This window comes from Papaver somniferum, chromosome 9, assembly GCF_003573695.1.
Source record: "Papaver somniferum cultivar HN1 chromosome 9, ASM357369v1, whole genome shotgun sequence".
NCBI lineage: Eukaryota > Viridiplantae > Streptophyta > Magnoliopsida > Ranunculales > Papaveraceae > Papaver > Papaver somniferum.
The window spans coordinates 69,406,946-69,434,009 of NC_039366.1; the positions used below are offsets into that span (position 1 = coordinate 69,406,946).

The 27,064-nt window shown below is 40.9% G+C and overlaps 1 protein-coding gene across 1 annotated transcript; it reads left to right on the plus strand.

Annotated features, from left to right (window-relative positions):
• Window positions 1-16,281: 16,281 nt before the first annotated feature.
• On the plus strand, window positions 16,282-21,912 carry LOC113309657. The gene is made up of 4 exons (XM_026558128.1): window positions 16,282-20,247; window positions 20,339-20,380; window positions 21,024-21,126; window positions 21,733-21,912. The coding sequence occupies exon 1, from the start codon at window positions 16,310-16,312 to the stop codon at window positions 18,737-18,739; it is 2,430 nt and encodes an 809-aa protein (XP_026413913.1). The 5' UTR covers window positions 16,282-16,309; the 3' UTR covers window positions 18,740-20,247; window positions 20,339-20,380; window positions 21,024-21,126; window positions 21,733-21,912.
• Window positions 21,913-27,064: the final 5,152 nt, after the last annotated feature.

Consider the following 27,064-nt stretch of genomic DNA (forward strand, 5'->3'; position numbering starts at 1 on the left):
TTAAGCTTGAATACGAAGGATTATCCTCGCTTCTTCCACGAGTTGACTGACACGTGTATATCTCTTTGGTATTTAATACGGGTAGATGGATGTCTGCTCGTGTCAGACAAGTGTCTCTTAGTATGGTCACATCCATGTCAGTCAAACTCTCTCTCAGCCGTTGATCTGGGATCTTCCTCGGGATTGGATGTACTAACACCCAAGGGGTATTATCTGGTGCTCCTTTAAGACATCATACCTCTGTGATCCTCTGTCCCTGACCGTCAGATCTGCTGACCGGTGAAATTTTCTGATGAGATGCTTGCTATCATGTTTTGATATCTCGTTTTGCATGCCTTCCACGTGTATCTTCCTGTACACGTGGTGGATGATGAAAAGCGTACATACAATTTGCCCCTCTTCTTCTGACTTGGGCATATTTTTCAATTTAGAAGAAGAAAGGTCGTCATACACGTTTTATCTCTCCTGAAATAACTTCCCCTATAAATACAGGCACGTTTCCCACTTTGCATTAACTTTACCCATAACTGCTCCTTGGTACGAGGGACATTTATTGTCTTATCTAGCTTTATAAATAGGAAAGAGAATGTGAAAAAAAACTTTTATCCTCTTCTTGTCAGTGTTCATCCTCTTCTTGTCAGTGTTCATCCTTTCTTTGTTTTCTTGTTCTTTAGTCATTTATTATCGTCGTTCTTGTGAGGAAGATAACAACATTCAATTTTCTGTCTCTTTTGCTCTCGACTGCTGTTGCCCCTGTATCACAGATAACTATCTTTTTGATATCTCCGATCCTTCTATCTTCGACTGTGGTTGGTGTTTGTCTTCCTCTTCTGCACATGTATGGGGTTTTTCATTAGCTTCTCATCATTGATTTATCTATTTATCTACCTGTTTGTTTCCTGCTGCTGTATTCTTGGATTTGTGATGAAGAACACACATGTCGAAGCATATATGCTTGCCCCTGTTCTTTGTTACAAAGTCTGTGAGTCTGTATCTAAGTACTATCCCTGGAGTCTGATGGGGTATTTCTGGTTATTTTTAGTTCTTATGATTTTTAATATTTATCCGGATGAACCATAAATTATGGTTTTTTTTTTATCTTTAGTGATTTCCTCGTATTCTTCTCTAAACTGTTTTTTTTGTGTGTTTCCTTGTAGATATGTCTGATCGTCCGCGGGCTCCTTACCAAACCCCGCCGTCTAGTCCGCCAATATCCCCTCCGCGTCGAGATTCTGACAGATCTCCACTTGGGGAAGGTTCTTATAAGTCTTCGCAATCAGATCCTCGGGTCATAGGGTTTCATCTTCCTCTGGTGCGAAGGCTTTGCCTACTAAGAAAGGGGATTTGCCGAAGGGTCTTTCTAGGTCTAGGTATGCTGTTAACCGCGCCCCTTCTCGTCCTCGTGAAGATTCTAGGAGTACGCAGGCTCCTCCTCGTGATGACTCTAGGAGTACGCGGGCTCCTCCTCCTCGTAATGAAACATTGGATGTTCCGCCCCTTCGTTCAATGGCTCCTTCTTCAGTGCCTCCGCAGAAATATTTGCCGCCTCCTCCAGCGGTTTCTTTCAAATGGAAGTACTCCAAGGGTACTATGTCGAGAGCTGATCCGTCTAAAAATCTTCCTTCTAAAAAGAAAGCTTCGGAATTGAGTCCTACTTCAGATTCCGCAGACGAAGAAAAAACTGCCCCCGTGATACGCAACATTTCAGTTGATAAGAAGAAGGTCACTTTCAAGCATATTGATCTTGAGATGTTCAAGGAAAAACATGAGCTTCAAGCTTTTGAGGTTCGCTTCTATGCCTCTGACGATGATATCACTTACGAGCTCCTTGCTAAGTATCAATTTGATGAGTTTCATCTATTGACTACGGTTGGAGCCTTCGAGGTGGGTCTCATGTTTCCCCTATATAAGTCGGGTGACTCCTTTTATTATGACGTGCTGGCTAGTCGCGAAGGCTCTTCCACAAACACTCATAATCGTTCCGTGTCACAACTGTCTGGGAATTATCTTCGTGCACTGAAGGAATGTTACCTGCGGAGCAAGGGAGAGACTATGATGACCTGCTATGTTCCAAATCTTGCTGAGAGAGAGTGGTACAATCCTCAGAATTTTAACAGTTCCTTTGGGGATTATGTCAACAGTAGAAACCATAAGCCGTGGAGTGTTAGTCTTCATAACATTGCTGCTCCTCGTGGTGAAATTCGTCTTTTGAGTGAGGTGAGTGATGCCAAGCTGAAGTATGTTCCTGGTACTGAGGGATCTGCTAAACAGAAACTCTTTCCTGCACGTGAAAGTATTAAGCGTGATCATGATTATGAATGGCATGCTACTGTTATTGAGGTAGTTGGTCCTTGGGCTTATGGTTGGATTCCTGGTCCGCGCGGTTGGCGTCCTTCTGAAAACAGCAAGCCTCGTGAAACTCCTTCTGCTCGTTATGGAGATTTCTGTCCTTGGCGTCCGAATTTCGCGGGCATGAATTTTCCTTACGTTCTAGATGTCGTTGATGGAGATGAGGAGGAGGGTTCTGGTGCTACCCATCCACCGAAGAGTGCTGCTGCTGCCAAGGTATAGTTTCTTCTTATACTCTGTATTCTATTTGCCCCTTTTTCCTTGCTTGAAATAATTTTCATTTTTGAAGTGAGGGAAAAAATGAGCCTTTGTGGGGATGTGTACTGGTTTGTAGGTGTCGAAGAAGAAGAAACTTGGACCCAAACAATCTTCTACTGTGGTGACCGGTGAGGATGAGGTTTATGAGGAGGTTACGAGTCCTGTAAACGAATGGTATGCTAAGGATGAAGAAATGTCCGATGGAGAAGAGCGTACCGATACTTCTCATCCTGATAACGAAGGTGGTAATGGTGAAGAAGAAGTTGTCGCGGGTAGTGATGGTGAAGAAGAAATTGCCGCGGGTGGTGATGGTGAGTCTGAGGGTAATATTACCGTAGGTGGTATTGGAGGGGGTGGATCTGCCCCTGTTGGCGATAATATTGGTGGTGTGGGTACTATTCCCGTTATTTCCCCTGAATTTTCTTTTGGTATGATATATTCCGCGGGGGAATCCTTTGATGTGAACGCTTCCATGGGTCTTGCCAAAGACTTCTCATTGCTTTCCCCAAATGATGATTGGGATGTACTTGGGGATCTTGGTAAAGAAGGTGCTACTGGTCAGCAGGATGAAAACGCAGGTGGTCATACTGAGGATGGTGATGTCGAGACTTGCGCGAGTGAGGGGAGAACAACCAAAGGGAAGTCTGCGGTTGAGTCTCCTTCAGAGGATTTCCCTTACTCACTAATGCCTGAAGGCGAAGATGCCATTTTGGCTTGGCTTAAGAAGAAAAATCTGATGTTCGTCCCAACCCTGCCCCATTGGTCCCTGGTGAGAAGAATTCTGACGCTTATAGTCGTCAGATGATGCAAGTGTCTTCTGAAGCCCGCGTTGCTGAGATGTGGGAGAAGAATCTGAGAGCTTCGTAAGCTAACCTAGTGGTTGACCCTCCCTCCTCTGTTGCTAATATGATGGCCATAGTTGATGGGTACCAATACGGTTTTCCCCAGCAGCGTGTCTTAGAGGTAAATCCTTGTATTGATTCCCTCATGATATCCGAACATTGTATTCTTCGCGATATCTGATCCCTTGGGTATAATAATGTTTGTTGTTTGTGATATAGATGATGAGGAGCGAACATTGTAACCATGTTTTATACCAATTCTTTAAAGAAAAGTCTTTAAAGTTGGAGGCTAAGCTTCGTCATAGAGAAGAAGAACTATCTGCGGCCGAAATGGAAATAAGTGAACTGAGGGGTCACCTTAAGGAAAAGGAACGGCTGGGTAATGCTGAGGAGAGTCTCCGTTCGGAACTTGCTTTCGTCCGCAACGAATTGGAGCAAGCTCGTAGAAATGTATCGTCCCTCACAGGTTCGTATTTTCTATTGATCTTTCACTCCTCGTGATTCCCTATTTGTACTTTGGTGTTCTTTCTGAGTCTCCCCACCCTATCTTCAGTGGGTGGAGTCCCCGATCTCATATGGCTTCGGAAAGAAAGGGAGCGACAGAAATCCCGCATTGCAGAGTTGGTGGGTAAGTTGAAAAGCGAAGCCGTAAAGTTGAACGCTCGTGCTGATGAGCACAACGCCTTAGCAGCTGAGTGGCGTGAAAAGAGAACACTGATGGTTGATATGCAAAATAAGTACAATCATGACCGTCGTCTGTTTAATGGTACGCTGCTATGGACGCGTGAAAACTTGCGTGAAGCTCGAGGACATGCTTTGGACTTGGAGGCTAGAGTGCGCTTTTTGGAAGGAAAGTTACAACAGGCTCGTTCTTTCTTAGGCCCCGGGGTTAGGGATAGTATGCTGCATCTTACCGAGGAAAGAGATAATGCTAGGGCTGAGGTTGGCGCTCTTAGTAAAGCCCTAGCAGCGTCTCGAGCTGATGTTGCTCGCCAAGTGGAGTCTGAGAGAGATCTTGAAGTGAATGTGTATCAACTCCATAAAAGGATGGGGGAGATGAATGATAAAGTCAACCATCTTCGTCACTTGGATTCAATGAAGCAGGTAGACTTAGACGCGAGTCAATTTGCTCTTACGAACCTTCAAATGGATTACAAGAAACTATCCGACGAATATGACTTTCTTGATGAGGCACGGGACGCAGTTGTTAATGAGTATGAAGAGGCTTCGACTAATGTCGAAGGTATAACCTCGTTTTATCGAGTGTGATTCTGTTATTTCTTTGTTTTAACCCCTTGGTATTTCTTGTTTTCAGCACTCGAGGGACAGCTTCACGCAGCAAATGATGAGCTTAAAAAAGCTCAATCTTCCTTAGTGCAGCAGGAAGGACAAGCCAACTATTTCAAAGGGTTGGCCGCGTCTCGTGAGGAAGCAACAGAGATTGCCTCCAAATAGGCGGAACGCCTATCTGCATTGTTGTCTCAGGCCAACCAGCGGACCGCTGTTATTACTTATAAAGCTCGATGTCAGTTGTCTGAAGAAACCAACAAAGTCCTAGACAAGATTGAACTTGATCTTAAAGTCGAAGATGGTCTTGTCAAGAATTATCCGCGTCGTCCCCTTCCCGCGCCCTTGCCTGGTTCTTCTGGGCCTTCTTCAGGTGGTAGCGTACCTTCATCTCGTAAAGACAACCCTGTTGATGGAGCTGTATCGTCCAAGTAGATTTCTTTTATTAGTCATAGAAAGTTGATCCTTGTTGATTATATAATTTCGGATCATTTTTTGATGTGTTTCTTGCTTTATCTTATTTGCTGAACTTGTAATCAACTCTTTATGAAATGGATCATCCTTTTGGCATACCTGCGTTATCAATTCATTTTTATTTTAAGTATTGTGAAGCGTTAAATTAGAAATAACTTGCTTTGTAAAAAGTTGAGAGTGTTTGGGTGCGACATCGAAGGTAAATACCTTCGTGATCGTCTTGAGACCTGTCACCCCGCTGGCGAATCCTGGGCCAGAGGATTCCCAAACGGTGGGGGCCGAGGCAGCGTTCTAGGATATGGGATGCTTATTTGAAATATTTACATGCACCCATTCCGTCGACTCGCTGCCTTAAAATTGGTTGGGTATCTCTCTCTGTTGGGTGCCTTCCCCCTGGTCTTACACTCATAGACACTGATAGGGGATCCCTGAGAGATTGTAGATTAACTACTTTGCCCAATATTGTTAATTTATTATGTAAAGTACATGCGTTCACCCAGCGGGACTTTTGACCATTTCGTTTGCTTGAAGATTTCCCAAAAAGTTTGTTTGATTGATAGGTTGAGTCCTGCTACTCCTCTTCCAGAGATAGAAACATGTAGAGCGGTTACGCTGCCTTCTTCTTCTGGTATTCTTCACGCAGATGCAAAGTTGCGCTGCTCCTATGTGTAGTACAGTTTGAGCCATTTAGCATTCCAAGGGTGTCGGAGGACCTCGCCTCTCAGATTGCGAAGATAGTAGGAACCGTTTACCGCAATGTCGTGTATTATAAAGGGTCCTCCCCATGTAGGTGCTAACTTTCCCCATTTCTTCTCTCGTTGATACCGCGGGATTGTTCTTAGCACATACTGCCCTTCTACAAAATTTCGAAGCTTAACCTTTTTGTTGTACTCTCTCGCTAATCTTCGTTGATAATTTTCCATATTTTGCAATGCTGCTTCCGTCCTTTCTTCCAGGTCGTCCAGTCTCTCTAACATCATGTCAATTGTGATATTTTTATCCCATGCTTCGGTCTTTGTGGTTGGCATGAGGATCTCTGTTGGGATGACTGCTTCAGCTCCATAAGTGAGGAGAAATGGGGACTCCCCAGTGGCAGATCTTCGTGTTGTCCTGTATGCCCATAATACATTGTGTAGTTGTTCACACCATCGCCCCTTGTGTTCGTATAATTGCTTTTTGAGGATAAAGGCGAGGGTCTTGTTAGTAGCTTCCGCTTGTCCGTTGCTTTGAAGGTATATGGGGGTGGACTTGTTCTTCCTTATTTTGAAAGTGTCGAAGAGCATGTCTATGTTTTTCCCCTGTAATTGTTTACCATTGTCGGACACGATTTCCGCTGGTATGCCGAACCTGTAAATGATGTTTTGGAATATGAAAGTAAACACGTCCACGTCTCTGATCCTAGCTAAGGCTTTGGCTTCCACCCATTTACTGAAGTAGTCCGTGGCTACTATCAAAAATCGTCTTTTCCCTGATCCTTCGATGAAAGTCCTAACGATATCTATGCCCCATTTTGCAAATGGCCACGGACTATCCACAGAATTCAACGTTGTTGCTGGTGCGTGTATCTTTTTGGCGAAACACTGACATTCTTCACATCGTAGGGACATTCTTGCAGCATCTTGTATCATTGTGGGCCAATAATATCCTTGCATTTTTGCTTTGTCGGCTAGTGATCTCATGCCGCTAGGATTCCCTGCGTCGCCATAATGGATGTCGTTTAGAATTCGATGCCCCTCTTTCCTGGATAAGCAACGTAGTAACGGTCCGAGGAAAGATTTCTTGTACAGGACCCCATCCCGAAGATCATATCTTCCTACTTTGGAGAGTATTTTCCTGGCTTGTTTATGATCCGCGGGTAAGGTTCCATCCTTGAGAAACGCATCAATCATCATTCTCCAATCATCTTCGTTGCTGAAATCTTCGTCTTGATTTGCTCTTGACAGGATATCTTCTTCGTCAAAATCGTTATGGATGTCTTCTCCTACCTGATCTTCGATATTTTCTTCCACTATATCTTGATTTGTAGCAAAGGAAAATTGTGATGCAATCGAAGGCTCGTATACCCTTGTTATTTTGATAGCTTCGATATTCTTGTCCTTCAGCATGGATGATATATATGCTAGGGCATCCTCGTGCCTGAGATCTCTTCTGCACAAGTGCCTGAACTGGATGTTCGGAATTTGTGATGCCAATGTTTGGACCAAGGCCATGTAAGCTGAGAGGGTGTCGTCGTATACATTGTATTCAAACCCTATTTGTCGTATGACAAGCTGCGAATCACTTGTCAGTATTACATCAGTTACCCCCATCTCTATTATCAAGCGGAGGGCATGTACGACTGCCTCGTATTCGACGATGTTGTTAGTATGCTCTTTGAATTCTAACCTGAGTGCATGTGCGATCCTTTCTCCAGTTGGGGTGGTGATGACAATGCTTATTCCTGCCCCTTCCTTATTTTTGGAACCATCAACGAAGACTTCCCATCGTCTTTGACTCGTGGGTTCGAGGACATCAACTGGATCCTTTCTTTCCTCGTCGGCTTCTGGTATGCCCCTAATCTCTTCATCGTTGTCCAGGGGGAGGTCTGCTAAGAAATCCGCCAATACTTGGGATTTTTGGGAGTGTTGAATTTCATGGATGATGTTGAATTGGTCCAGGTGGGTGTTCCACTTGGCTATTCTCCCTACTTTTCCTGCGCTTTTGAGGACTGCTTCCAATGATGCTTTGCATGGGATGCGGATGAAGTGAGTTAGGAAATAGGTTCTCAGCTTTTGAGCAGCCCATACTAATGCCAGGATGAGTTGTTCGATCTTCGTGTAATTCCTTTCCGCAGAATTGAGGGTCTTGCTGACATAATAGATAGGTTGTTCTATCTTCGTATTGGTTTTGACCAACACCGCGCTAACTGCGTCTTCTGTCGCTGCTATGTATAATGCCAAAACCTCATCAGGATCAGGCTTCTGTAGGATTAGAATTGAATCCAGGTATTCCTTGATTTTTTGGAAGGCTTCTTCACATTCTGCGGTGCATTAAAACTTGCTCCCTTTTTTGAGAATATTGAAAAAATGTTTGCATTTGTCCGAGGATCGGGAAATAAATCTGCCCAAGGCTGCTAAGGATCCATTGATCTTTTGCACTTCTTTTAAATTCTTCGGAGAAGGTATTTCCACTATGGCCTGAATCTTCACGGGGTCTACCTCAATACCCCTTTTTGTTACCAGATATCCGAGAAATTTCCCTGAGGTGACACCGAAGGTGCATTTTTCTGGATTTACTTTCATGTGATGTTTCCTCATTGATTCGAAAATATCTCTCAGGTCCTGGTGGTGATCTTTGTGTAGCCTACTTTTGACGAGCATGTCATCAACGTAGACTTCTAGGGTACTACCAATCCATGGATTGAAGATAGCATCGACCATTCTCTGGTAAGTTTCCCCTGCGTTTCGAAGTCCAAAGGGCATTCTAGTGTAGCAATAAAGGCCATGCGGGGTGTAGAATGCTGTGTGTTGTCGATCTTCTTCTGCCAGGGCTACTTGGTTGTAACCAGAATATCCATCCATGAATGACAGCTCTTCGTACCCTTCCACTGCTTCAACCAGTTGATCTATGATCGGTAGGGGATAACTGTCCTTTGGACATGCCTTGTTGAGGTTAGTAAAGTCGATGCATATTCTAACCCCTCCATTTTTCTTAGGGACGATGACCATGTTCGAGATCCATGTTGGGTATTTGACTTCCTTGATGAAGCCTGCTTCTAGTAGTTTCTGAAGTTCTTTCTCTACTGCCTTATGATACTCTGGTGCAACTTTTCTTATTTTCTGCCTGAAAGGTGGCGTGCCTGGTTTGATTCGCAGCTCGTGTTGGATTATTTTTGGATCAATCCATGGCATGTCTCCTAACTTCCAGGCGAATACATCCGCGTATTCTTTAAGTAGTTTGGTTAAGGAAGCTTCTATTTCTTCGTCCATTATGGTCCCTACTTTGATCATCTTCGGATTTTCTTCCGTTCCTATGTTGATTTCTTTTACGGGCTCCACTGGTGTGAACATCGGCTTCGGGTCCCCAAGGACTGGGACGTTCTTTAATTGTTATTTGGTATGTTTATGTCCTTCGTTGGCTGCTGAAGTACTTGCCTCTGTGTTAAGAACATTATCATCTTTTGTCAAGCCCTTCCCCGCGGTTTCCTTGAGGAACAGGTCTATGGCCTTTTCTTTCGCCGCTTCTTTATTTTTGGTCCTTCAGGTTTTTCGCTGCTCTTCCTGTTCGTTGTTGATACGATCCTGAGTGGCCTGGCACTCTTTTGCAGAGACTCGATCTCCCTTGATTTCCATTACTCCCTCGGGTGTAGGGAATCTGAGATATTGGTAGTAAGTTGCTGCCACTCCCTTGAGTTTATGTACCCATTTTCGTCCAATAATGGCGTTATAGGGGGATGGAGCGTCTACCACGCTGAACCGTGTTTCTACTTTCATGGGCCCGGCGTTCACCTGCAACACGATGTCTCCCAATGGCTTTGTGGGCTCTCTGTTGAACCCGTAGATGGTGTAATAAGAGGACATCAGCTGCTCATCATGGAGTTTCATCCGTTTGAAGGCGTCGTAGAATAGAACGTTAACTGAGCTTCCCCCGTCGATGAGGATCTTTTTGAGGTTACATCCGGCCACTGGTAGTGTGAGGACCAAGGGATCGTTATTGTCTTCCATATCTTCTTCGATATCTTCAGTATCGAAGATGATAGGTGCGTCCATCCACTCTTCGTGCTCGTCCACCTCTACGCCATCAATCTTATATTATTTGCAGTGGTCTTCGAATTGCTTTCGTAGCCTCTTTCCTATCTGCTCAGTAAGTGAGGGCCCTACGGCTTCGGAACACGAAATGGTGTTGATTGTGCGGTTTCCCTCCGGAAGTTGGACTTGCTTGGTTCGTTTGGATCTGTCCTCGGTGACTTCCTTTCGTATGTATTGCTTGAGTTCGCCAGCATCAATCAACTTTTGGATCATTATTTTGAGATTTTTGCATTTCTCGGTCTGGTGACCATTGAAGCAATGATACTCACAGTAATCTTTTGACTTCTCGGTCCTTGGGGATGTTTTCCCTTAGACCACGGCCACTCCAAATTTTCCCTTCCTTTGATCTCTCGCAAGATCCGAGCGTAGCTAGCATTGAGCTTCGTATAAACCTGATCTTCGAAATTTTGATCGTATTTTTGTCGTTCATTTATTCGTTCCTTCCTATCTTCGTGCGGTCGTTCCACTGAGCTATTTCTTTTAGCCCCGCTGGTTTGTCCTGCGGAATTGGTACGGTGAGACCTCTGCGTTTGTGTCCTCGGGTTCTCACGCTGGATTTCTTCAAGACGAGCATACTTCTCAATAATTATTCGAAGATCTCCTTCTGTCTTAGGTACGCTTCCGTGGATATCAACAAACAATGGACTCATTTGGTCTAATCCCCACTTGTAGCAGTTGATGCTTACTACGGGATCCACACTCCCTATAGCTTGGCAGATCTTATGCCATCTGTTGGTGTATTCCCTTATGTTCTCCTTGTAACCAATTGCCAGAGAAATTTTTTTATCCATTCCGGTGTTGACATCTTTGTTATACATGTAGGTCCTCAAGAATTTCTCTGCGAGTTGATCGTAGGAGTTGATGGAATCAGGTGGAAGGTTGTCAAACCAAGACAAAGACGATACCTTCAGACTTGATGGGAAATACCTATAGAGGACGGCGTCGTTTTGACTCCATCGGGCTAAGATACGATTATAATACCAGATATGTGCCGCGGGATCACTGGTTCCGTCATAGCATTCAAAAGTTGGGACAGGACACTTCAGCGGAATAGGGGTATTTGTCAGGCGATGAGTTAGGGGCGTGGAGTTAGCCTCTTTCATCACCTATTTAAGCCTTCCTCCGCCTTGTCTGGCTTTTAACTGCATGATCTCAGCCATCATCTCATCACGCAGCTCTTCCATTGCGCGGTAATGTCCCACGTTCTCGTGCTCAGTTGAGCGTTTCTTTCTTCGATCTTCACTGTCATAATAATCTGAGTCTTTGGCGGCATAATCCGGATCAGATGCGCTGATTCCCCTAGCGGCGTTTGCTAGGATGATTTTTCGGTCTCGATTAGGCTCTGGTGCCTTAGAATTTGCTTCGTCCAGTTGTTGGCTGGTCTTCGTGCTTTGGGAAATACGATCTTTTAAGTCTTGGTTCTCTCTGTCCAGAAGAGCTACGACATCTGCATAGACCTGCTGTCTCTTTTTTCAATTCTTCGAGCTCTACCATCAGTCGGTGGGACTGGTTAGATCCCTGATTGGGAGTTCCGGCTTGTACCCCTACGGCCATGGTTCCCCCTTCGTTTACTGTGTGTATTAAGGGTGGTAGAGGATCAACTTCAATTGTTGGTATCTCCAGGTTTGGTCCCCTCGGTTGAGTTTCCACCCGCGGTGCTAAAACTACTGGTATGGTTTGATTCTGACCGTTGGTTGACGACATTCCGAAGGCTGGCGGATGCGCGGACTGATGTGTCATAGATTCTGCCACCCCTTCTCTTTGTTGATGGACTTGGTTTGAAACCAAAGTTTTGTTAGCTTCTGCAGCCTGGAGGGCCGCAACAGTTGCATTTTTCTTTGTGGCTGCTGCTTTGAGAGCCGCGACTGCAATGGAGTTAGTGTTCATAGGTGAGGTGATTTCCGCAGCATCCTGCCTCTGATTAGCTGTTTTAGCTTTGTCTCCTTTCTGCTTACTTCGGGTCATGACCGGGGTAGTCCTTGGTGTCTCCTTTAATGAGGCTTTGGTTTTTCCTGCCTCTAGTGTCTTTTCCATTTTTAGTCCTTTTCTGCATAGGGGAATAAATAAAGAGAACCAAAGATATCCACAAGGATCAGGTTAGTGTCATTTGTACCCGCAAAATTTGTGGAATAAAAAGAAATAAGCTGCCCAAGGGCCTTAATAAAAGAGAAACATAAAGATTTCATCGGTCTTGTTTTCGCAATACAAATCCTCTAATAAACAATCATGGATCTTGTTTTCATACTACTTTTGAAAAGGAAAACTTTTGAAAAGGCAGATCTGTAGCGAAAACTCATGAATCCGATTATTAAGTCTTAGTCTTAAAAAGAAAAACGCCTCACATGCAAATCTGTGATAGATAGTCGTGAATTTGTCTGCTTTGAAATGGTGTTTGTGAAAATAAAGACCATGAACCCAGAATAAAAAAGGTTTTGAAAGCACGCTGAGCCCAAAATAGAGCACAACCATAATGTGCGTTTAAGGTGAAATCACATGATAGGATAAATCTTTTACCGGGACAAAGTCCCTGTTTCTAGCGCCAGATTGTGAACACATAAATCTCGAAGCCATCCATGTGTTCACAAACAATATTCGCATACATTCTAATTCTGAAATTGTACGTCGTATATGTAAAGGGGATGATTATATCGATTCATCAACTCTAAGCCTTCGGGCTTGTCATTGTCTAGCCGAATATTATCATAAATAATGTTCGTATAAAGGGGTAAACAGAGAATCAAATATAAATGTAAAGCACATGACATTCAATGCTGAATGTAAAGTGCTGAAATATAAATGAAACAAAGATTTATGTGGTTCGGCATTAAGACCTACATCCACGGGGCTGGTGCTTCACTATGTATTGAATGATTACAAAGATAGTCAAATGACTTTAGAATACACATAGGTCTGCGGAAGTAGGGGGATCACTTACTCTTCCTATTTCTCTCTCCTATATTCTCCTATTTTTGCTCTGGATTGGTCGACCCCTTCTCTCTTAGTGGAGAGGGGTATTTATAAGGTTGGAACGTGGGTCCTACTTCTGAGGTGCCGTTGCTACCTTATCTTCTTGTGCTTTGTGCCCATTACGCAGAGGTCTTCGGCATATGCTGCGGTTTAAGCTTGAATACGAAGGGTTATCCTCGCTTCTTCCACGAGCTGATTGGCACGTGTATATCTCTTTGGTATTTAATGCGGGTAGATGGATGTCTGCTCGTGTCAGACAAGTGTCTCTTAGTCTAGTCACATCCTGTCAGTCAAAATCTCTCTCAGCCGTTGATCTGGGATCTTCCTCGGGATTGGATGTACTAACACCCAAGGGGTATTATCTGGTGCTCCTCTAAGCCATCATACCTCTGTGATCCTCTGTCCCTGACCGTCAGATCTGCTGACCGGTGACATTTTCTGATGAGATGCTTGTTATCATGTTTTGATATCTCGTTTTGCATGCCTTCCACGTGTCTCTTCCTGTACACGTGGTGGATGATGAAAAGTGTACATACAGTAATTTTTACCGGTAACTAATAACCTTAACCAAGCGGTATTAGCTAGGATTTTGAGAATTCCACCGGAAATTATTGGTATCAGAATTGCGATAAAAATTATCGGTATCGTAATTTCGGTCGGTGAGGATGTCGACTAGGCCAATTACGGTTTCGATAGGTTTCGTTGGCAGCCCTATGTAACTTTGTCGTCTCGAATTGCTAACTAGGAGTGGGTCACACAAAAGGTGTCAACTGTCAAGGTCCGGTCTTCTCAGTTTAGTCGTCCTACTTGGTCATTTTTTTTTCTATATATTTATATTTACGGGAAAAGAGGAGAGGAATACAGATGTCGCAGTGTTTATAGAGAAAACCTAACGAAAAACAATCCTCTCTCCTTTCACACCTATAAATCCCCCTCACTAATCCATTATCATCACAAACATTTCTCTGTATAGTGAACTGAATTTCATCCTCTAGGTTTTGATTCAGGTAACACTCTGTTTTGATCTGTTTGTGGTTGTTTTTTTTTTCCCGCGAAGTTGGTTCTGATTGTTGCATGTAGTAACTGCAGGTTTACGATGGCGACGAGATCACCGAAAGAGCATATAGAAGATATAAGGGAAGTTTTCAATAGGAGCTAAGGAACCTAATCTTTTGACTGAGGATCTTCACCAAGCAGTCAAGAATCTATCGGCTGAACTCTATGCGAAAGATGTTCATTTCCTTATGGAAATCATTCAGGTATATTGGATTCTTAGATTAGTTTTAATTGTTGTTGCTCTTGAAATTGATATTTAATGGAAGTGAAGTGAAGTGTCAATGTGCATTAAAGGATTGCTAAAATAAGGTTTTGTTATCGCTTTGATTGTGTAATTTGTCTTTAGATTGGTAATTGAGTAAGTTATTGCAGCTATTAAAGTCTAAAGAGGCATAGTTTTGCATTAAAATAGACCGGGTAGCGGGAATCGAACCCGCGCGTCGTTAGTTTCGAAGGCTAGGGGTGATAGTCAATTGATTCAGCCTCCTTTTTTCTACGTCTCTAAACTCTAATTCAAAATGGAACATGAAACTTTGGTTTCATTATGGAAAAATGGATAGATTCCCAAATCTAAGTTGTAATTTCTTTTTCCGACCCATAACGCTGCATTCAAAACAACTTGCGTTATAGATAATTACATTTGGAAGGGGGTAATTCTAACAAATACTTTTATTTCTTTCTCTATTTATATTGTGCAAATTTTTAATCCTTACGGTGGAGTGTGCAATCACTAAATGAAGTTGTGACGATTGAATTTGCAGAATGCTGAAGATAATGAGTATGCAGATGGGGTGCAACCGTCGTCAGAGTTTGTTATGACTACTGATATTACAGCTACTGGTGCTCCTGCAACTCTTTTAGTATGCAACAACGAAAAGGGATTTTCATCGAAAAACATTGATTCCATTTGTGGTGTTGGCCGTTCGACTAAAAAAGGACATAGGCAGCGCGGTTACATTGGAGAGAAAGGTAATTTTGTTTCTAGTATTGCTTTCGTTTGATAGGATAATTATCAGCTTAAGTCATTGGTTCCGATTTTTCATATCAAGAGCAAAACCATATACAAGACTACAAGAGTGCTTCCCTAAGCATTTCAAGGGGCTCACTGGTGATGCTCTTTGAAATTCTCCATAAGGCCTTGAAAATTATGTGTGTACTTCGACTAATTTCTGTTTTCATTTGTAGGTATTGGTTTTAAGAGTGTTTCTGATCACTGCTCAGCCATATATCTTCAGCAATGGGTATCAGATAAAGTTCAGTGAAGATCCATGTCCTCAATGCAATGTTGGGTACATAGTCCCTCAATGGGTGGAGGAGCACCCCACAGTGGCTGAAATACAACAAATCTATGGGTCCGAAAGGTCTCTTCCGACCACAATCATTGTTTTACCTCTGAAGTCTGATAAAGTTCATCCTGTAAAGCAGCAATTATCGAACATACACCCGGAAGTATTGTTGTTCCTCTCTAAAATCAAAAGGCTTTCAGTTAGAGAAGCTAACCAAGATCCCAAGCTCAATACATTGTGCGAGGTCTCAATATCCAGTGAGACGGAATTTGTTTCTAGGAAAAATGTTAGTGCTGAGTCGTACACTCTGCATCTCTCAGCCGAGGAAAATAGTACTTCGTCTGAAGGAGAATGTAGTTACTATATGTGGAGGCAAAGATTTCCTGTAAAACAGGAAAACAAAGTGGAAAGGAGAATGGAAGTAGAGGAGTGGGTTATCACTTTGGCACTTCCAATTCGGCAACGTCTGAATAGAGGGATGAGTTCACCCGGCATCTATGCATTTTTGCCGACTGATATGGTTACAAGTTTTCCCTTCATTATCCAAGCTGATTTTGTTTTAGCATCATCCAGGGAAACTATTTTACTGGACAACAAATGGAACCTGGGTATTCTTGATTGTGTGCCATCGGCTTTTATCAGTGCCTTCATTTCTCTTATCAAATCATCTGTAGCAGCTCCAGTATCAACTCTTGCAAATATGTTTGCTTTCCTACCGATAAATCTTTCTTCATATCCACAGTTAAACACGGTAAGACATTCGATTAAAATGAAACTTATGGAAGAGAACATTTTACCATCAGAATCAAACAGTGCACAGAAATTCTTTTACAAGCCTGCTGAAGTTGGTAGAATTCTGCCTGCTTTCTGGAATATTTTGTTGAAGGCAGAAAAGCAAGGTGTGAGCTTACATAATTTGTCGACCCATGGGAAATATGTTCTGAGTTCAGCATTTGATAACAATGTGTATGATAACGTGTTGAACTTTTTGGAAGTTTAAGGAATGGATAATGAATGGTACGCCAAATGCATCCAAGGTTCTAATCTTGTCTTGGGAGTATCAGAGGATTTATATATTGAGATCCTATTCTTTCTATTTCATCACTGGGGTACGCACTTCCAGAATACAAGCATCAAGAAAATACCTCTCTTGAAATACATTGGTGAAGATAGGATTGTCTCTTTATTGAGCATAGCTGACGCATCAAAGCAGGGCATGACAATCTGTTTGTCAAACGATTCTCGCTATATATCTTGGCTTATTGACTGGAATGGTGAATTACGATGTTCATTGAAATATTATTTCATTCCCAAATCTACTCAAGAGGCTTTGCTGTCATTTCCAAAGAGGGAGACAGTAAGGAGTTGGCTAATTAGTTCGGGAGTAAGTGTTCTTAGCGTCTTTGAGTATGCAGCTCTTCTTTTAAATTCAGTCCACAATGCTAGTAGTAAACTTGTCATTACCTCTGCGCACTTCTTATATCAGTCATTGCTCGGTAACTATTTATCAGAAGCAGAAGTGAATCACTTGTGCAAAAAATTGCCATTGGTTGACAAGTATGGCTGTGTTACTACACAAAGAAGTGGGGTTCTTGTTCCAGCTCGTGATAGTAATTGGGTTGCATTGATGGGCACAAACCCGTGGAGAGGAAACCATTATGTTGAATTAACCGAAGATTACTCAAGTAGTGGAAATTTTGTTGGTTTACATACAGAAGAGAAACAACTGATGGCATTTCTGGAAAAACATATTCGAGCCTCAGATATCCCCAACATATGTCCTCCTGATGACCCTTTGCCTACTGTCAGATCTCCTTTGACCAAAGCAAATACTTATCTACTATTAGAGTGGATTCGTAAGTTGAGGTCAGGGAGAAAGCTGGTTGAAGGGAATTTCTTGAGATCCATAAGAGAGGGATGTTGGTTAAGGACATGTTTGGGTGACTCGACGAGCTACAGCTACGTAGCTCCATCACAATCATTCCTCCTTACCACATCAGATGGCAGCTTACTACAAAATGGGTCTGAGCTGGTTGATATTCCATTAGTTGATATTCAGTTCTATGGTAGTAGAATCAATGAGTACAAGGAAGAGCTTAAAGCTGTAGGTGTGATGTTCGAATCCCGAGAAGTATGTAAATATATGGGTCAGCGCCTCATGTCTCTTGCAGCTAACTCAAATTTAACGAAGTCGGATGTGTTTTCGATACTTAAATTCATAAGGCTTTTGGGTGAAAACTATTTACCTCTTGATGACTTCATCAAGCCCATTCAAAAAGGTAGCTGGTTAAAGACGTTGAATGGTCACTTATCTCCAGTTAATTCCATTTTATTTGATTCAGAATGGAAAGTTGCTTCACAAATCAGTAGTCTTCCTTTAATCGATAATGATTATTATGGGGAGGATATTTCTGGATTCAAGGCCGAGCTTAAGTTGCTCGGTGTGAAGGTTGGATTTCAGAAGAATTACCAGATTGTTGTCGACTTCTTCAGAATGCCTGTATCACTTACAAAAGAAGCAACCTTTTTGATACTGGAATGTATTCGCCACACCAACTCATCTGCATTTGTGAAAGTGCTTAAAGACCGAAAATGGTTACACACTGGTGTCTTAAAATCTCCAAGTGAATGTTTTCTTTTCAATGATGAATGGGGATGCCTTCTGAAGGTTTTTAATGGGTTTCCTTCAATCAGCGAAGAACATTATGGACCTACTATAGTTTCTTATAAGAATGAGTTAAGACAACTTGGGGTTGTAGTAGATTTTGACGAAGCAGCCGAGGTTTTTGCTTGTCAGTTTAAGCAGCATGCATCTTCATCATCCATTACCAAGGAAAACGTGTTATCTTTTCTTGAATGTTACAAGCAGCTTAAAAAAAACTCCCATCGCTTACCAAAGAAGGTCAACAAGTGTTTACGTGAGGAGAGGTGGCTGCAGACCCGTCTAGGCACAAGAGTCCCCAAGGATTCTATAATGTTTCATTCTGATTGGGAGAGCCTGTCTCCCATTGTGTCACTTCCTCTGATTGATGACAGTGATACAGGCTATGGTAGGGTGATTCTGGAATACAGAGATGAGTTGAAGGAAATTGGAGTTGTTGCTAAATTCAGTTCGGGGATGCATTTTGTGGTTACCGGGCTCAATATTCCCCCTAATCCAAGTGATATCGCTCCGCAAAGTGCTCTTTCCCTTATGAATTGCATTAAGATATTGTTGAAGGAGAACAATGCTTTACCAGAAGGGTTCCTAAAACGTGTGAATAGAAGATGGTTGAAGACTCGTATGGGTTATAAAGTTCCGGGAAATTGCTTAATGTTTGATTCTAAATGGAGTTCGTGTTATTACAACCTGAGGATGGGCCTTTCATCGATGATGTGTTTTATTGTTTCAAGATTGCATCCTACTCTAGAGAGCTTGAGGCCACAGGGGTGACGGTAGATGTTAAACATGGGTGTTCGTTGATTGCCAGCAATTTAGAGTCTCATTCCCAGCTAACCGTTATTTCCCGTATCTACAAATGTTTGTGTCATTTCAACTGGGAGCCTCAGAAGGGATCTATTAAAGAGCCTGCCAATGAAGCTTCTGGAAAAATCTTTATTCCAAATGGAAGTAACACGGGGCGATGGGTTTTCCCAGAAGAATGTGTTATTTATGACAAGGATGACCTATTTGGCTTGCAGTTGAATGTTTTAGAAAAGCACTACGAGAAGGACTTGCTTGATTACTTCTGCAGTGCCTTTGGTGTTCGTCGAAATCCTAATGCTGATGATTACTGCAAGTTATGGAACAAATGGGAAAGCACAAAACAGAAGATAACGCCTGTGGAGTGCCGGGCTTTTTGGCTTTATATAGCCAAGAACTGGAATTCGAAGATAGAGAACCTTCTTTTAGAGAAGTTGTTGAAGTTGCCAGTGAGCAGTAAAGACTCAGATGATGTTCTTCTATTCGACAAAGATGCGATATTAATTCCAGATGATTTGCAACTGCAAGATTGTTTAGAGAAGGCTTCTCCCGATCCTTTATTTGTTTGGTATCCTAAGCCAAGTTTTCCTTCTGTGACCAAGTGTAAACTGAATGAAATATTTGCTAGCGTTGGTGTTCGGACGATTTCCGAATCTGTAAACAAAGAAGGATCTTCAGTTCTGGATGCTGCAGATCTCAAGCAAATTACTTCAAAAGGTACATTTATCAAGAGAGGTCTTATTAGAATCATACTTGCTTTTCTTGCAGATCCTTGTCTTGAAATTGATTCTGAGAAGAGGCATCAGATGGTGAATTATCTTCTTGATCTTATGGTCTTTGAGACTGAAGAACCGATAACAGCAAGTTATGGCATCAAACTGTGTACCGTCCGCACTTTAAAGGTCGAGGTCAGCCAAATGATTTGGTGGGAGAGAAAGAATATGAAGCTCTTTACTCAGAAGGTGGATAGATCTGCATCTGGGCCTAAGGAAAATATTGCATATGCGACCTACTTTTCTGAAGTTATAGCTGAGGGACTTCTGTGGGAGAAAGCAGAGCAAATTGCGGATCTATCTGAGTTGATCAAATTGGGCTGGCTATTAGACTTCGAAGACGAAGCAATCGATTTCTTGTTGAAGACCAAAAATCTGCAGCTTTGCGATGAAGACGAAGTGTTCATCAAATCTGCATTTGCATTAGATTAGTTTTCTTTTATCCTTCCAGTTATACTTGTACTCTGCTTAATTTGGTGTTTTTAGTTGTTCGCTGATGTTTTGTTTTTATCTTCTAGTAATAGACCACTGATGTAGAAATCAAATGGTTTGAAACTAGAATGTTATCTTCACCAAGGATTATGTTATGGACTTGAGTGTTTCTATTGCTGTATTATGTAGCACATGTAGTATCTTTGACAAAACTATTAGTGCTGGCGTGTGGTTGAGTTGAACTTGATCAAAACTAAGGGAAAGAGCATTCAGGTAATATTCAGATCGACAAAATTGTTTGTGGCTTGATTATCTAATTTGGTGATATTTAAGGACTAATTGCTGAATTCTCAATGAGCTGCAGGTACAGCATCAAAAATGTGGATTGGAGACACTATTTTGGACGGTACAGCATTCTTATTCCAACTTTTATTTTCCTTGTTTCGATTTATTCCTAAAGTTTATCTCTTAGGCTAGATATAGAACCTAAGCTAAGCATTTTTTTTTGGGACAAACCTTATATAGCTCACATGATGACATGAAATTGCTTTAAGGGTTCATTTTTGATGAAGTCCTCATGCTTGCGGGTGTGTTTCAGTTCTTCAATAAACTATAGGGATACATGTTATGTCCCAACTTAGCAATCAACACATAAAAACATCCACACTGGGAATGTTTTGCAGCATTTCGATTGAAAACGGTTCTACTAAAGGCTAATCTTCCCTAATTCTCCCTGATTGATCTCTACCTGCTTACTTTTAATGTGTACCAACATTTTTCAACTTGCTTTCATTTGATTTTTTCCTCCTTTACTCTTAATGTCTCTGTGTCTCACCAATTTTTACCATTTGCTGTCTTCATAGTAATTGCATTGTTACTTTATTATCACGACTTATCTGTATCACACTGTGAAATTCGTTTGTATCCTTCACAGTTTGATTTATTCATCTTTTAACTACTTTCTTTGTTAGTCTACATTATCTGCATTCCATACCCTTTGTTCTCATGTTGACAGATCAAATTCACTAATCTCTCTGTTGCCAACACAGTGGATTATATGGAGGCGGCGTTTGTGTGACAGTGGCTCCCTACATAGACATTTGTGATTCTTTCTGGTGTTGTAACTTTCCAATGCATATCTGCAGCCAATGGGTGAGTATATTCTATTGGAGTTGTCTCAGTTATTGTACTAATGATGAGTTGTTAAGGTTCTACCGTGCTCATTTTTAACTGTAATATACATGCATCTACTATCTCATATTTGCCTTGCATAATCCTTAACTTTCGACTCCTTTCCTTCATAAGGCATACTTCCATTTTCCATTTCAGCTATCATATCCCATTCTCAATGTCTTACTGTCATTTCACTAAATCTTCCATTGTTGCCCTTTGCAACGGGTTGCTCTAATGCTTGTTTGTTTATTCTGGTAGGAATAGATTTTCTTGTGGTTGTTTTGTTTCCAGTTGGGTTTAGTGCTGCTTTTGCTAGGCATGCTGTTTTAGATGCACTGGCGTTCTCTTTTGGTGTACTTTCTCTTTCTCCCTTTTATTTCTTTTTGTGCTAATCTCTTGCACTATAAAATAAAATTTAACCCAAGAAAAAATTGTGTTAGAGGGAGAGCAAAAAATGATTTGAGGAAAGCGAAAATTGTTGTTTTTTCACTTACTAGACCAATTTGTTTAGTAAAGGGCTCTTGGAATATTCTTTTAATGAATATCCACTTTAAAAAGAAATGTACTAATTCTTTTTTTTCACAGATTGGGGATCGTGATTCAGAAAGGTGTTGGAGAGCCCAGCTTGTCGCTAGGATTCCGATTAGTTTCTTGTCGTCAGATGATATATTTGATAATAGATCAATATGCTTTGTTGAAACTGGGCTTGTTAGCTAAGTAATGGGCCTGAGTGAAAGTCAATAAATGAGATGCTTATTTCATGAAGTGAAAACTACTACAACACCCATTTCTCAGATTTTTCCTACCGTCAAACCCACCGTCCCAAAACTTCAGGGGCGCACCCATTTCGGAAAAAATTATTAGGAGACCCCTATTTTTCTTAATTAGAAATGGAGAAAGAGGCGAGACAACAGAAGAAGAAGCTGTTTATTTTGTTCTCTCCAAGTTCTATCAATTTCTACTCTTGATTCTTATCAACTCTTGTTTATTTTGTTCTCTCCAAGTTCGATTTTGTTTTTAGATTTTCGTTTTGAATCGGAATTTTCGATTAGGCTTTAGATCTCAATTTTCGATTGGAGTGTAATTCCATTGCAAATGATTTCTAAAAGACGGTTCTGGCGGATAAATCAAACGATTTTAGAATGGTTTTGTAGTGATGACTGATTGGAAACGGATGAAGAAGAAATTGGGTTTTCTGCCATAAAGAATCAGGGAAGATTAGGGATTTCGCTGATGTTCATGGGAATGATGGGGGTTTGTTGTTGAAATGAATAGATGATGCTGTTGGAATCGAAGGTGTGGCAGCTGTTGATGAACCGAGATGAATTCAGTGGAAGAATGGGTTTCGGAATGATATTTCGGTGATACTGTGATTGGGATGGTACTGCAATGAGCCAGATGCTTGCTGCCGAGCATTGGAGGATTTACTTTGCTTAATAATAAAGCCTGGATGACACAATGGGAAGCCAATCTTCCTTCACGGAGTGCAAAGTTGTTTTTCCATCGGCTTAAGATTTAATTTGTTTGATGGGATCTTATTGTTCCCATCTATGCTGTAGACGTTGATTTTGAGTAAATAATACATTTTGATAGAGCAAAAATAGAAATGCTCTTTGTATCTTGGGACGTGCTCTGGATTTCCATTTACCATTCTAAGGATGCTGCTGGTACACATACACATTTAGTGAGTCACCACATTAAAACTAGGATACGGTGGGATGAACCTTACTAATTTTGATTTTTTTGTTTTCTAGTAAGTGAAACTGGGTTTAAGAGCAGCAGTTAACTGCAGTTGGGCGACAATGAATTTCTTATAAGGCCTTTGCAGCAGTCAGTGGTGGTGAACTGGTGATTAGAGACGTAAACTAAGAAGCTAGAACTGGAGTTTGTTGTGAACGGAAAGTGGGTCTGAAATGGTTGTGGGACGCTGGTGATGTTGTACAGGAATGAACGGGGTAGCGTGAACTGGGGTTAAGAGCAGAAGTTAACTGCAGTCGGGATTAATTGGACATTTTAAGAGACTAGACTTGATTGAGATGATGTGCCTGCGAAGAAAAGATGGAGAATGTGGAAATAGTCGAGAATTGATGGCCGTCGTTGTGGGTTCTTTGCTGGAATCGGTTTGTTGACGGGTAAGCACCGGAACTGTGAAGTGAAACTGGTGGTGTCATCTCATTTAGAGTGCAGGAGACTGGAGAATTATTGGCTCGAGTTGATAATAACTTCAGGTGGTATTTGGCTTGAATCTGTAGCTGACGAGAATGTTGCAGTCAAAGTTAGTCGTGAACTGGCTAATTGTATATAGATTTTGAGGGTTCTTGTATAGTTCGAGATTAGGTTTTAATGACATTTCTCAATTTTGATTATATACATCAACACATCTCTGGTAGGGAGGCTACGAATGTATCGGTGTTGGTGTTAGTCATAATGGTTGAATAATCCGTTATGAGCTATGAAAATGGTTGCATAATCTGTTATGCATCTACAAAATTTGTTGCATAACCTGTTATGCAGTTCCGAAAATGATTGCATAACATATTACGCAGCTATTATTGTAGGTGAATGACAAGTTATGCAACCTTTTTTTTTTGTATAACTTGTTATGCAGTCCAGAGATAGTAGCATAACACGTTATGCAACTACTTTTTTGTTAGTATTGAAACCAACAAAAAAAGGTTGCATAATATCTGCATAACATGTTATGCAGTCGAGAAAATGGATGCATAACCTGTTATGCATCCGAAATATGACTGCATAATGCATTATGCATCGAGAAATTGTTGCACAATCTTTTATGCATCGAGAAAATAAATGCATAACCTAATATGCATCCGTAAATATGGATGCATACTGCATTATGCATCAATTTTTTTATGTACCCACTAAAATCAACCAAAATAATGGTTACATAACTTGTTATAGATGCATAACTTTGTTATCCAAATGCATAATTTGTCATGCAGTGGAGAAAATGGTTGCATAATTCGTTATGCGTCAATGTGTTATGCATCTTTTTTGGTGGCTGCATAATGGTTATGTATCAAGTTTTCGAAAATTTTGCCTAAAATGATGTTCACCTCCGATTTTTTCGTGAAAAACAAAAATTTGATATTCTTGTTTATACTCCTTGCGTAGCTCTCTTAAAAAGATTTCCAACGATATAAAATTTGTGAAATTCTAAGGCGCGGATTTTTAGATATGTTATATCCAAGTTCCGTTGGCAATTATACCCCTGATGCATAACTCGTCATGCGGATGCATAATCCGTCATGCAGACATTTTTAATAATTTTATATAATTATTGGTGCCACGGTAACTAAAATTAATAGTGGGTCTGACAATGAGAATATTATTTTTTTTGGGCCTGCGCCTAATTTTCCCTTTCATGAATGATTTTTTGGGCCCATAATTTTTAAAGGGGACTATTCTTTCATTTTTGGTAGGTCAGTATGAAATAAAATTCATTCAATGAAAAACTCGAAGGCCACAAAAGGTTATTTCGCCTTAAAGTTAGATCTCTCTAAAGCTTTCGACAGAGTGGAGTGGAACTTCATCAAATCGGCTCTATCAGCACTAGGTTTTGGTGACTCGTGGGTAAAGTTAATAATGCAATGCATTTCAACCACCTCATTTTCAATCCTCCTAAATGATTCCCCGGGTCCGAAATTTACCACTTCCAGAGGTCTAAGACAGGGTGACCCACTTTCACCATACTTATTTTTAATTTGCATGGAGATTCTATCTAGACTCCTAGAAAAAGCGGTTTCTGAAAAAAAAAATCGGTCCTTAAAATAAATAAAGATGGCTCGAACTCTCATCTTTTCTTCGCAGATGACTGCTTTTTATTCACAAAAGCTAATCTAGGTGAGGCAAAAAATTTATTAGACATCTTATCAAGATTTGGGGAGATTACGGGACAAATGGTCAACCTACAGAAATATGGTATCTACTTCAGTCCTAGAATTCATCCGAAACATGGGAAAATCATTGCGAGAATTCTAAAAGTTACTTTATTGACAAAAAATGATAGATATCTGGGAACTCCTCTCTTCTTCGATAAAAATAGAAAAGAAGATTTTGAACCTTTGTTACAAAAATACTATGCCACTCTTCAAGGCTGGAAATCAAAATTGCTCTCTCAAGCTGGCAGAAAAATTCTGATAAAATTCATTCTTCAAGGCTATCCAACTTACCAAATGCAAGTGCTAGCTCTTCCTAAAGAAACGCTAGATCAGATGGACAAAATCCAAAGAGATTTCTGGTGGAAAAAAGACAAGCCCAAAAGCAGAGGAGGATATATTAGGGCTTGGGCCATCATATGCAAGCCTATATCCAAAGGAGGTCTTGGAATCAAGAATCTGTACCAGTTTAACATAACTCTCCTTACTAAACTAGCTAGTCGTCTCATCTCAGAGCAAGATCAACTTTGGGCTCAACTTCTCAAAGAAAAATATTTCCCAAACTCTCATCCTTTGGAATTCTCTAGATCTTCCAAATTATCTTGGAGTTGGACTAGTATAAAAAAAAGGTCTGGATCTCATTAAAGGCAATTTTATCTGGCAAGTAAAAAATGGAGCTTCCACAAAAATTTGGGAAGACAAATGGGTTCGTAGCACAAATATTATTCAGAAGCCCAATAATATTCAAGAGCCGGTTCCACAGAGGGTAAATGAGTTGATCACTCACGAGGATACATGGGATCAAGAAAAACTTGATATTTATTTTGATCCAGAAAAAAAAGCCAAAATCCTAGCTATTACTCCAAAAAGACAAGAACAAGACATAGTCAGATGGCAACATCATCCTTCAGGAACCTTGTCAGCAAAAAATGTTTATAACTTTCTCATAAACCAAGATCAAGAGATTAATTTATTAACCTCCTTTCACTGGCAAAAAATATGGAAAATCCAAGTAATCCCAAGAATAAAATTATTCATCTGGAAATTATCTCAAAAAGCACTTCCAACTAACTCAAGACTCGGGGCGCATAATTCAGAATTAAAAACAGAGTGTCCAGTGTGTAATTCTCAAGAGCAAGAATCAGAACAACATGTTTTTCGCACTTGCCCCTTTGCAAGAGCAATTTGGTTTGGTCTTTCTCTAGAAGCGGTGAACGATAGAATTACTTCGGATTCCATAGAAAATTGGATAAAAGTGTGGATAACAGACCAAGATTTCATTCAACTAACGGATAAAATAGCTACTATATGCTGGTTCATTTGGAAGCACAGATGTTCGGTAGTTTTTGAAAAAATAAACCCGAACCCGATTCATCTTATGGAGCAAATCAAAAAATTTCTAAACCAGAATACTCAGTCAAGGATCCAAAACTTAATTAAGATTGAAAAAATAAATAACCCCAAAGAGAAATGGTCTGACCTATCTTCGGATTTGATAATATTTATTGATGCATCTTTCAAAAAAGAGGATTCGACCATGGGATATGCTTTTTTACTTTATTTTGTGGATAGCGAAACATTTATGTATATTGAAGCTGGTTCGGAGTGGTCATCCTCAACATTTCATGCAGAATCAAAAGCTTTACTAAAGGCATCTTCATGGTTAAGTAAAAATATATTATCCACTGTCTCAATAGTAACGGACTGCAAAACTTTGGCGGAGACGATCAACAAGTCTTGCAAAGATTCTCCTTGGACTGCGGATAACACCATACAATAAGTGAACTCAATAATGAAGAAACTTTCGCAAGCCCAGGTAAAGTACATAAACAAGAAATAGAACTCTGCGGCGGACCACATAGCAAAAGAAGCTCGAGTAAAGCATCTTCGGCACAAGTTCTCTCACATTCAACACAAGGTCTTAAAATCTAGTGTTATTTCCAATGTTTTTGATAAAAATGAGATTTTAAACATGTTGTACTATATTTTTTGATTAGTATAATTCTTGTTTACATCAA